This window comes from Theropithecus gelada, chromosome 10 (genome assembly GCF_003255815.1).
Source record: "Theropithecus gelada isolate Dixy chromosome 10, Tgel_1.0, whole genome shotgun sequence".
Classification (NCBI taxonomy): domain Eukaryota; kingdom Metazoa; phylum Chordata; class Mammalia; order Primates; family Cercopithecidae; genus Theropithecus; species Theropithecus gelada.
In genome coordinates this window covers 67,959,891-67,971,954 of record NC_037678.1, presented here as the reverse complement: position 1 = coordinate 67,971,954, position 12,064 = coordinate 67,959,891, and the positions used below count along the sequence as shown (strand labels likewise).

At 42.9% G+C, this 12,064-nt stretch overlaps 1 protein-coding gene across 1 annotated transcript in view; it reads right to left on the bottom strand.

Annotated features, from left to right (window-relative positions):
• The window catches only part of NCOA6 (nuclear receptor coactivator 6), a 120,021-nt gene that overhangs the window by 24,329 nt on the left and 83,628 nt on the right, over nt 1-12,064 (bottom strand). Inside the window, exons 10-11 of the mRNA XM_025398598.1 lie at nt 9,439-9,560; nt 2,372-5,356 (exon numbers count right to left, since the gene is read on the bottom strand). Of these exons, the coding sequence (XP_025254383.1) occupies nt 2,372-5,356; nt 9,439-9,560 (3,107 nt within the window). The remainder of the gene's footprint in view (nt 1-2,371; nt 5,357-9,438; nt 9,561-12,064) is intronic.

Sequence of the window (12,064 nt, the reverse complement as noted above, 5' to 3'; positions counted from 1 at the left end):
GGCTCACCACAACCTCCGCCTCGTGGGTTCAAGCAATCCTCCCGCCTCAGCCTTCTGAGTAGCTGGGACCACAGGTGCATGCCACCATGCCCGGCTAATTTATATATATATATTTTTGTAGAGATAGGGTTTTGCCTTGTTGCCCGGGATGGTCTCAAACTCCTGGGCTCAAGTGATCCACCTGCCTCAGCCTCTCAACATGCTGAGATTATAGGCATGAGCCACTGCGCCTGGCCAATTTCTCACATTTTCAAAGTAAAAGCACAGAAGTCCCTTGAAAAAGAATAGAAATAATCACTTATAAGCAAAGTGGGTATTCTTAACTAAAATTGAGAACTTTTTCCAAGTGTGGTTCATCTCCTCAAGGCCCACATATTTCTCTAGTATAATATATGATCCAGATAAAAAAAATTTCTAATTACTTCATCATTTTTCTCTTGATACTAGAGGGAAAAGTCTCCTGAAAGGAGAAGTGGAAATATTTAATAGTGAAGGATATACTTAATTTACAGCAGGTTCCCTTTTAATTATTAAGGTTCATCTACACCAACAGAACTAGAACAAGATAGAATAAGCACCCAGTCTTGTGAAGACTGTCTCCTGTAAGAGCAGCAAACTCCTTGAAGGCCTTTATCCTGCCCCCATATCTCTAACACTGAGGTGAAGAGGCAGAGAGAAGGGGAATTAACCTTTCCAGAGCTCGGTGTGAGGCAGTGTGTTGGCCACTTGACAAATTTTCTCATTGAGTCCTCTCTCAGAATCCTAAATTCTGGGAGGTAGAATGTACAATCTCCATTTTACAAGTGAAGTACATGGCTTAGGAGAGGTTAAGGAATGTATCAACTGTAACTGGTAACCAGTGGGCTAGAATTTGAACTCTGATCTTACCCTGAAGCTTGTGTTCTTTCTGCCTCTCCACCTGGGTGCTTACCACTCAGTGGTAGGCACTCGAAGCATTTTAGCTGCATAAATAAGATAGGCACTTAATTAGCTGGCCTAGGATATTGCAAAGGTCTTTCTCAGCTCTAGCAGTGTGTGACTGACTCCACTCTGAGGAAATAGAGCTTCTTCACTTAAGCCTCACAGGAGGAGGAACATGTAGGGGAAGGGAAGAAGGGAAGGAGGGGCGGTTGTAAGGACACCTATGCTTCCATCATTAGCCCATTTTAACAGTACATAGGAAATAGCCTCAACTAGATACACACAAATGGAATGCACCAATCAACAAAGAGATTACATCAAAAAGAAACTGGGAATAACAATTTTTACCACTTATTGAATAATTATATGCTAGGTTCTGTGCTAAGAATGTTATATGTACTACCTTATTGAATTCTTACAACTATTATTGTTCCATATTACAAAGGAGGAAACCAAAGTCTGGAGTGGTCAAGTAACTTGCCCAAGTCCACAGAGCTGGTAAATGCTGGTGTTATAATACCAACCCAAGCCTACAGGCTCTTGACCACTTTGTTTCTGCCGTGTCCACTATCATGAAACCCAGTTTTCTTCCAGCTCTCCTCTAGAGTAGCCCAGACAAAAAAAGAATGGTTCCTGAGATAGAGTACAATGAGAATGAGGACCCATTGTTCTGAAAGTCATGAGCAAATCTTCACCCTGGTAAAGAGAATCTGCAGAAGCTGCTGTTCACACGTAAGGTACAGTGTTAAATGGGAGGTTCACAGTATAGACTCTGAACAAACACTGAACTTCTTTGAGCTTCAATCTTCTCACCCATACAATGGGATTAAAAATATCTGATATGGTTGGTATAAAGATGATGCAAGACAACATATGTAAAAATGCTTCCTTGTAAATTGAAAAACTTTTATATAAATGAAAGGTGTCATTATTTCAGGAGCTCTTTGTTTTGAGAGCCTTAGCTCTCTTTGTTTTTTTTGAGACAGAGTCTCGCTCTGTTGCCCAGGCTGGAGTACAGTGGCGTGATCTCGGCTCACTGCAACCTCTGCTCCCAGGTTCAAGCGATTCTCCTGCCTCAGCCTCCTGAGTAGCTGGGATTACAGGTGTGTGCCATCATGCCTGGCTAATTTTTGTATTTTTAGTAGAGATGGAGTTTCACCATGTTGGCCAGGCTGGTCTCGAACTCCTGACCTCAAGTGATCCGCCCGCCTTGGCCTCCCAAAGTGTTGGGATTACAGGCGGGAGCCACCGCACCCGGCCCTTAGCTCTCTTTAATGAATGCAAACTTAACATGGGATTTAAAAGCATATTTTCCAACGTACTTTCAATAAATAAAACTACTTCCATTTAGCCCACTCTCCTCCAAGTAAAAAACGAGTCATGCTTTCTCTTGTGGGATTAGGTCATCAAAAAACTGACACAAAGAGATGATGAAGCCCCAAGTACATACCTATGCTGGGTAGAAGTTCTGGATGGGATCCCACCTTCTCCTCCACTAGGCCACCCGCAAGTGGCTCAGATGCTATGCCACCATGATTGCTTTTTGTGGTCGGTACGGCGGAGATGAGCTCGGAGGGTACCAGAGTGGTTACTATCGAGCGTACACTGGTGGGGAGAGCACCGCCAGGTAAGCTGGGTCCTGCTGAGGCAGTGCCCGGGCCCACGGGGCTAGAGGTCATTTTTAGCAGAGTGGGTGCTGGGGGCGTTGGGGTTTTACTGTCCAGCTCTGTGGGTAACTGCTCTGTTCCCACGAGCCCCGGAGCTGTGGTGTCTAGCCCTTGGCCTTCAGTCTCTCCATCTGCACCATATTGTTCTTCCCCTTTCTCAAGAGAGCCTGTAACTTTCTTACACGCCTTGGTCAACAAAATTTGGCCAATTTTGTCCACTTTTCCTTTGCCCTTACTAGACGAGACTGGGCTTCGCCGGTTGACAGAGGACCCTGGACTATTGGTCAAAAGGGGAGAAACCACTGTGGTTGACTGTGAAGAGGGAAGAGTGTTCTGATCTGCTGAGGTGTTCACCTGAGGGCTAGCCTCATCTGGATTCAATTCTTTCACTTGCTGGACAGGGGGATGAGGAGGGACAACTGGAGAAGACGTACAAGGAGGGGAAGGAAGCTGAACAGGGGTGGCTCGTGAGCTAAGGACCAAAGGTCGACCTGTCTGGATGTTTGGAGCAGGACTACTGGAGGGAGCATTAGGCGGTACAGGAGCAGAAGAAAACTTTATGTTCTGAGGTATGTGTAAAGGGCCAACAACTGCAACAGAGGGCGGCATCAGGCCAGAGTTGGTTGTCAGTGGGGCTGCAGGAATTGTGCTTGGCTGTGATCCTTTCATAACCTGAATTATTGAGGATGAATTGATAAAGACAGGTGTAATGAACTGAGGCCGGGCATTAGACTGAGCAGCTGACTGTCCCTCAGAAACCATAACCTTGCTACCCACATTGGGCATTGTGACAACTGTTGACATCAATGCAGACTGCAAGTGAGTTGGCAAAGCTGCTGATGTATTAGCTGAAGTTGTGATGGGATTGGAAGTGACAAATACAGTTATTTGATTTGGGGGCAAAGGAGTGGAAATGGAGGAAGAGCTAACAGGTCTTGACATTACTGGAGGGATGCTTGGTGCAACGTTAGAACTGACCTCACTCAATTCGGGATGCCCAAGGGTTGAACACGGCTCATTACTGTGAGGTAAGTTTAGGGAATTAGAGGGTTCTTTAGAAGAAGACGGATCCTGCAGTGTGGGAATGACAGATGCTTTTTTGAGGTCCTCCCCAGAAACTACTGGAGGTGTTACTTCCAGATCTGTAAGCCCAGGGGGTTTAATCGTCACATTGGGAGCTCCAGAGTTGTCAAGAAGTTGACTTAACGATGTTGGTGCTTCCCTCATAGCAGGAGACACCAAATTTTTGTTCTCTTCGACACTGGGAAGTTTGTTAGGATCCGAAGGCTGCCCATCCTTTTTGGATTGATCTTCAGGGACAACCATTTTAACTTCTTGGGCAGGGACTGCTTTTAGTTCAATGTTTACCTGTTCCTTCCTACCCTGGGAATTCTGGCAATCACTGTCCTGAGGCACATTCAAGCTCTCCTTGTTATCCTCAACAACACCCCCAACTGCAGCCACAGACACAGTAGGATTCTGAGGATTCAGCCCACTGTTGTTAGGAAAGCTCCCAGGTACAGGGGGATTGGCCAGAGGAGCGGGACTGACCAATACATTTCTCGGCAACTCCACATTCTGCAACAGGGCTGCATTTGTCTGAGAGGCCAGAGTAAGTTTAGGGGCTTTTGAATTTTGCCTCCCGGGGCTTGGAGTGGTTTTCCTACTGGCCCCAGGACTAGACCTGCGACTGTTGCTTGGACTTGCCCGTTTTGTTGCTCCAGAATTAGACTGCTTTCCAGAATTCACTACCACAGAATCTAATTTGTGAGTTTGTGGGGTAGCAAAATTGGAAGGATTCATGGTAAGATTTGAAGGTGCTTGCCCGATGGCCTTCAAAGTTGTTGGATTTAGGCCTTGTTGATCAAAGCCCCTGTTTAAATTTGGCCTAGGAGGTAAAGGAATATTAATCTGTGGAGGGAAGAGTCCTGCTATGGAAGCATTGAGTCTTTCTGGTGACAGACTGATTTCTGAAGGTTCTGTGCTGGGAGGGCGGTTGTTGGGTGTCTGAGGATAATAGGGTCTGGGGCTGGCTCTGTTTGGTGTTTTGGGCCTAGATGTCTGGGTTGGTGCGGCCACATTTGGAAAGTGGTGGCCATGAGAGCTGGGCAGGGAATTTACAGGGGGTTGCTGGGGAGTTGCACCTTGAGTTGCTGAAAGGGGCGATGGTCCAGGTTTTGGCCCTGTCATCATTAACTGATTCTGGGGAAGTACTACATGTGAAGGCATGTTGTTTAGGCCTCCTGGGACAGATGGTGCTTCACTGCCACTTGCTTCAGGGAGCGAGGCCATCTCAGCCAGTGGCGAGCTGGAAGGATTCTGCGGGCTCTCCTGATAGACCATTTTCCTTGAATTGCTTCCCAAAGGAGTATTCACAGGCATTGGCATTCTTTGTTTATCAGGTGATGGTGGCACGGAGGCAGGTCCTTGCAGACTGACCATGACAGGCACACTGCCACTCTGTTGCATGGGCATTCTCTGGGAGTCGGGGTTCAGGGGGGCCCTTGGAGGATGGACACTTTGAGAGACTGGAAGCCTAACTGATTTGGGATCCTGCTGCATCATGAGCATCATCATCATTTGTTGCTGCTGCTGCTGCTGCTGCTGCTGCTGAGACTGTGGCTGACTGGGAGGTGGTGGCTGCTGCTGCTGAGGCAGTTGTGGCTGTGGCTGCTGCTGTGGTGGCTGTGGTGGGGGTGCCACATGCTGCATGAGTTGAGGAGGCATCTGCTGAAGTGGCCTCTGTTCAACTGGTTGAGAAGGATAACCTAAAACAAGCCCCCCAAATCAGGGAAGTTAGATTTTTCAGCAAGAAAATGTTGCTACCTTTAGAGTATAGCTAAGCAATACTCATCTAGGTGGCACAGACTATGCACAAACAGCTCAGGCACGCCCACTCCTGGGGCAGGGGGCAGCCCCTCATTACTTGACATAAGCAAAAGGGGCACAGTGCTTAAGGAAGCAAAAAGCAAAGCATCAAAAAACCTGGAGCTCCTTGGTGTGTAGGGTCTGAATGAGCCATGACTGTACTAAGAGCCTGATTTTCTGTGCTATGCACTGAAAATGGCTGTGTCTATTACCAGCCAAACATTCAGATGAAATGAGAAAAACTCCATCAACAGCAAGTGCCTGTCTACCCAAGATTCAGATCTTCTGTAGTCATAATCAATATTTCAATGTACTTGTGAATGAAGTAAAGCATTTAGGATTCACTTCTTCTGTTAGCATAGGAATAATTTTTTTAAAGATGTGGTTTTATTGAAAATAACAGCATTGAAGACAGCCTTTTTATTCTTTCAACAGAAGTAAAATATAAAATTCTAGGATTCAGTTCCTTAAGAAAGAGAAATTTAAAATTATTCTAATTCATTGGCTCCATACACTATGCCACATCCTTCAGGATTAATCCTTTGGGGGAAACCAACTGAATTAAAATTGCCCTTCAGATGTAAATCAGTTTAATAAACAGTAGGAGTTAATGGAAGCTGATATACACATTGAAAATAAAATTAGGGCACTGAAGTTTTTATGGATATTAATTTGCACTTAACTTTCTTACATGCAAATCTCTATTTGGAGAAATATTTTCCATGAATCCACAGTTGGAGAATAAGGAAGGCGGAAGCATAGCCCTCAGGAATAATAATTTTGGAAAAAGAACCCTGAAGGACAATGTCTTCTAGATATGCAGAGGGCAACATCTCAAATTATTCTCTTTTTTGTGAAGATTTTACTTGGCATTTTAGAACCAAAACCTTACAATCAGAAAAGATAAAACGTTACACAAACTGGCCAGGCGCAGTGGCTCATGCCTGTAATTCCAGCACTTTGGGAGGCCGAGGCGGGCAGATCACCTGAGGTTAGGAGTTCGAGACCAGCCTGACCAACATGGTGAAACCCCGTCTCTACTAAAAATACAAAATTAGCTGGGCATAGTAGCGCATGCCTGTAATCCCAGCTACTTGGGAGGCTGAGGCAGGAGAATCGCTTGAACCCGGGAGGCAGAGGTTGTGGTGAGCCAAGATTGCGCCATTGCACTCCAGCCTGGGCAACAAGAGCAAAATTCCATTTCAAAAAAAAAAAAAAAAAGATACGCAAACCAAGAATAACGGTAGTTCTGTGGGAAAAAGTGGGCATACAGCTGTGCATATATGGGATACAATTCCAGTTCTACAAACTAGATTTATTCCATTGTTGCATGAAGAGTACATTGGGGAGGTTTTAAGAAGGTGTAGGAATAAGAGCAATTGGCTCTGGCGGTCAAAAGAAATGCTGACTCAACATTTTCATAGAGCAGCTATCAAATTTTGTGGGTCAAACTCAGTACTCAATAGCTAATTAATGTCTTCTGGCCAAAGATTTCCATGGTATCAACGAATACAATGTGTAGAATCCAGTTTTGAAGATTTTTTTAAAAATCCTTTCTTATTTTAGGCCCGAGTACCTTCTTGACCTTTATAAAGCCAATAACATATGGCATTTCTATGGTTCAATTGTCCTTTAGACTATATAGTCAAATATAGCAGGTTCCTATTTTTCACATTCAGTCTGGGGTTCCCACATTAAGAAAATCATAATTTCTGCAAAAGCCTGTTGATGTCAGGGCTATGACATGGATGTCTTTTATCTTTAAAATCAGCCCACCAGACAGTAAATACCAAAGAGGACAGCATAGACAATACAGCAGCCTCTCAAAGGTAACAGTTAAGGGCATGGCTGCTACAGAGTCTAGAAGCTGGAGGCAGCAGTCCAAAAGGCACTAATGATAAGACAGATTGGGGTTGATGTGACAGAATGGTGAAGAGGGAAAGCCAGGACACACACAGTGCCCATAACACAATCACAAACCAAATTTATTACTCAGGGAACGCAAACTCCTATGCCTTTAGGGGTCAGGCAGGTAGTAGAGAATAGAAGTGGACTGGTATAAGATAGCAAGAGTCCTGTCAACAATGCCAAACTGCAGAGCAGATGCCCTCTTTAAAGGCATTTAAATTCAGACTTTTGTTTAAGACACTGCATAGCAACTCAAACCCATTATAGGCCAAATTCAGCCTGCAGGTCCCCAGTTTGCAGAAAGAAGGCAATAAATGTATACAAAGACCCTGGGATTCATATAACATAGAAGAGTTCAGATGTGTCTGAGGCAAGAAGGCATGTTCCTGTTCTCAATGCCTTCTGGACATATTCCCCAAAGACTGATGACCACCCAGTCTCAGCTATGCCGCTGCATCTCACTGATGGGAAGTGTGATATGCCCAAACAATTTGTAATAAATAACACAAAATATTGATATAATGATAGCTTTTTGTTTGGATTCACTTTTAAAATACATAAATCAGGGGTAGATTAAAGTTTATTCCTAAAATAATGTCACTCTCATTTTCATGCCAAAAAGGAGCTGAAATAACTAGTGAGGAAGAAACAAAACATACCCTCTGTAAACACAGGAGAGAGTAGTCTAAGTGTGAAGGATTGTGCATCCTCAACCGTGTCATAGGGGAATAAAGTTACAAGTCATTGCTCAGGCCAAGATAACTAGGTTTAGAGATATTGTGGCAGCTGGCTTTGGTTCTATAATATCCATGTTTGAATGAATTAGTTTTAGGAGCTTTTCCATCTTTGACATAATTTTTCAACATTTAAAGGATAGTATTATTTTATAATCAGAGAGGGTACAACAAAGGGGGCTTCCAACATTGGTCCTATTTATTATAAATTATTAACCTACGTGGCAGAAAAATGGGTGTCTCTTTTATTTCTTTTTTTTTTTTTTTTTTTGAGACGGAGTCTCGCTCTGTCACCCAGGCTGGAGTGCAGTGGCCGGATCTCAGCTCACTGCAAGCTCCGCCTCCCGGGTTCACGCCATTCTCCTGCCTCAGCCTCCCGAGTAGCTGGGACTACAGGCGCCTGCCACCTCGCCCGGCTAAGTTTTTTTTTTGTATTTTTTAGTAGAGACGGGGTTTCACTGTGTTAGCCAGGATGGTCTCGATCTCCTGACCTCATGATCCGCCCGTCTCGGCCTCCCAAAGTGCTGGGATTACAGGCTTGAGCCACCGGGCCCGGCCTCTTTTATTTCTTTATATCTTTTTTATATTTTAAAGACTCAATAATGAAACTTCTATAAAAAAGATCACCTTGTTTTAAACCCTGGTAGTTCCCTGCTTTGAAAAAGCCCCAGGAAGAAACGCTGCAGGAAAGGGAGGTAAGCAGGATTAGAGTGAAATCATCTCTCCATTTAATCTTATCCTGTTCTGATGCCAACTAGAACCTTGACATTGACAAGAATAAAGAGGCACTTCACATTTCAGGGGTTTTTTTTTTGAGACAGGGTCTCACCCCTATAGCCCAGGCTGGAGTGCAGTGGCATGATCATGGCTCACTGCAACTTCAATTTCCTGGGCTCAGGTGATACTCCCACCTCAGCCTCCTGAGTAGTTGGGACTGTAGGTGTGTGTCACCATACCCGGCTAATTTTAAAAAAAATTTTTGTAGAGACAAAGTTTCACCATGTTGCCCAGGCTGGTCTTGAACACTTGGGCTCAAGCAATCTGCTCACCTTGGCCTCCCAAAGTGCTGGGATTACAGGTGGATGAGCCATCGTGCCCAACCACATTTCAGTCCGATTTTATGAGGACTTAAAATAACAAACACAAATTTGAATAGAATGTGTGTATGTGCCTTCAAAAGTTATATTTGAAATTTTTACTTAATACCAAGGCGAGACACATTAAATCACTGAAGTAGACTAGTTAGCAGATAAAATACTATTGTTTTCTCGAAGACAATGAAGCCTTGTAATGCCACGTGCAAATGTGATAAGTGTATAATCTAGCTAACATTTTATCACCTGGTGGCCGGTTTGAAAATTCTGGCAGTTTAGGGCCTGAGTTATCCAAGTTAATTCCTTGTTCTCCAGGCAATGGTGGCTGATCAGCCTCTTCCAGACCAGCTGGGCGAGTATCTGGGGTGCTTAAAAAAAAAAAAAAAAAAAAAAAAGTAACATATTTTAGAATAAGTTGCATAGAAAATACACAGAACTAGCTTAACCCTTCCTCTATTTCTGAAGAACTAAAATGTTTGTATTACCATTATTCATCTCTCTCTAGTGTGGATAAAACATTAAATATTGGCATAAAAATAATCTGGCAATTTCATTAAATGTTAAAATCCACTTAATCTAACAGCACTGTATTTACTCAAAATGCTTTCCACAAATTCCTGATGCAATAATTTTCATGTAATCACCCATTCCTTAGATGTTTTTAAGACTTGATCATAGGGCTATCAATGTTATAAGATATTATTCCTGTGAAACCACACTATCTCCAACGTAGCGATCAAATTCAACTACAGGGTCTGATTGTTTCTTTTTTGTGGATATAACAGTGGGGGCTCAATTCATAACACCTTGCAAAAGGTTGTATAGGCTGGCTGATGGAAATGGTGTTCAGAGAACAAATAAAGATTGAGACCACCACAACAAAAATTTTGCTGCAGAATGTACAGACATCTCTATTGGCTTTGAGATGCCTTCACTTTTACCTGGGTGTAGCTTAAAATTTTTAGTGGGGAAGAAAAAAATGAAGAAAATGTAGCTACTAACATCCACATTCTCAAAGAACAAGACAGATCACGGGCCTCATTTTGTTTGTAATCTCAGTACTAATTGTACTTTTCTTTTCTATCTTTAGTTTCCCTTTGCCCTGATTTTGTTCACCCACTTTTAGGTAGTGTTTTGTCTCACTCTACTGTGTACAGTTTCATAAGCCACCAAAATCCATTTTAAAAGCCCCCTAGCACATGGAAATTTAGAACCTGAAGCAGATCTTTAGCACATCCAGACCCCTATAACAATTTGCTCCTTGTAAAACTTCTCTCACTTTAAATTACAGGCAAAGATTCAGTGGTAACCCTTACTTTCAGAAAATTGTAGAGCTAAGAAATCTCAAATATCTGGTCCAGCCCCCTCATGTGTTTTTTTTTTTTTGAGATGGAGTCTCGCTCTGTCGCCCAGGCTGGAGTGCAGTGGTGCGATCTCAGCTCATTGCAAGCTCCGCCTCCTGGCTTCACGCCATTCTCCTGCCTCAGCCTCCCGAGTAGCTGGGACTACAGGCGCCTGCCACCTCGCCCGGCTAGTTTTTTTGTATTTTTTAGTAGAGACGGGGTTTCACTGGGTTAGCCAGGATGGTCTCGATCTCCTGACCTCATGATCTGCCCGTCTCGGCCTCCCAAAGTGCTGGGATTACAGGCGTGAGCCACCACGCCCCGCCTGCCCCTTCATGTTATGAATGAGAAAATAAAGGCCCAAAAAGGTGTGTGAAACAGGCCCAAGATTTCACAGTGAACTAGTGGTAGAGCTGGAAGCAGGTACTTTTCCTGTAAACCCACTGTCTCCCTTTCCTAGGAGTCCTGATGCTGTATGAGGTCGCTTTCACAATTTGTAGACCTAAGTAAGCAATTTCCCTAAGGGCTGGTGAAGATGGCAAAAAATGCACACTAGAGGCAACTGAATAACCTTCCAATTTTACTCCCAGACTATCGAGAGAATAAAATATTTATTAAATAATTATTCCCACAGATTGATACTAGTAAAGAATTTAACTGAGAAAGAGCTATCAGAAAAATTAGATAATTAAGTTTGAATTCAGAAAAATATGTTATTATTAATAATATACCATGATAAGCTTTTAAAGTATAAGATTCAAGAAGCAGCAAGTGAGCATGATATAACACAGTACAAAGAATATTGTGGGAAGGCTGGGATAAAGATAGTTGGTTTAATTTTGAACATTTAAGCTTGTTGAAATAAAGTTTCTTGATTCTTTTTCTATAATTCTAACAATTTGTTTCAATTAACCTGTTTTACATTCATTAGCCATTATTTCCTCATAATAAATGTCTCCAAAATTTAGTTTTATGATTAAAGGCACAAAATATAGCTCAATGAATATTCTTTCTGGAAACATTTTATCAAACCCAGAAACACAAATTAATACTTAGCTTCAGGAAATGAAATATAAATTGTTAATTGCCTTTCCTGCTATGATCTTGCAATATAACTCACCTGGAGAACGTTTACTGAAAGGGTAACTGATTTAAAAGGTCCAATCATCTTAGCGTGGGGTTTTAAGCTTCTAGGGATGATAAAGAGCCTTTAAAGGAAAGGCACCTGTGCAAAAAAACCATTTCTATTTGAGAGACAGCAGTAGTTTTAATTTCCAAAACACATTTGGCCTCTCTGGTTCCCCAATAGCCATCATAGGCCTGAAGTCAGTGCTTTGTGGAGTTACCATATGGAAGCACTGGTTACTTTTCAGGCTCTGATTGCCAAAACCCCCCTGACACTGTAGAATTAAGAGATATACCAGCCAATTGCAACATATGAATCTTGTTTGGATCCTTATTTGAACAAATTGTAAGAAAAAAATTTGAGATAATCAGGGAAGTTTGAACACCAGATATGAGAGTACTAA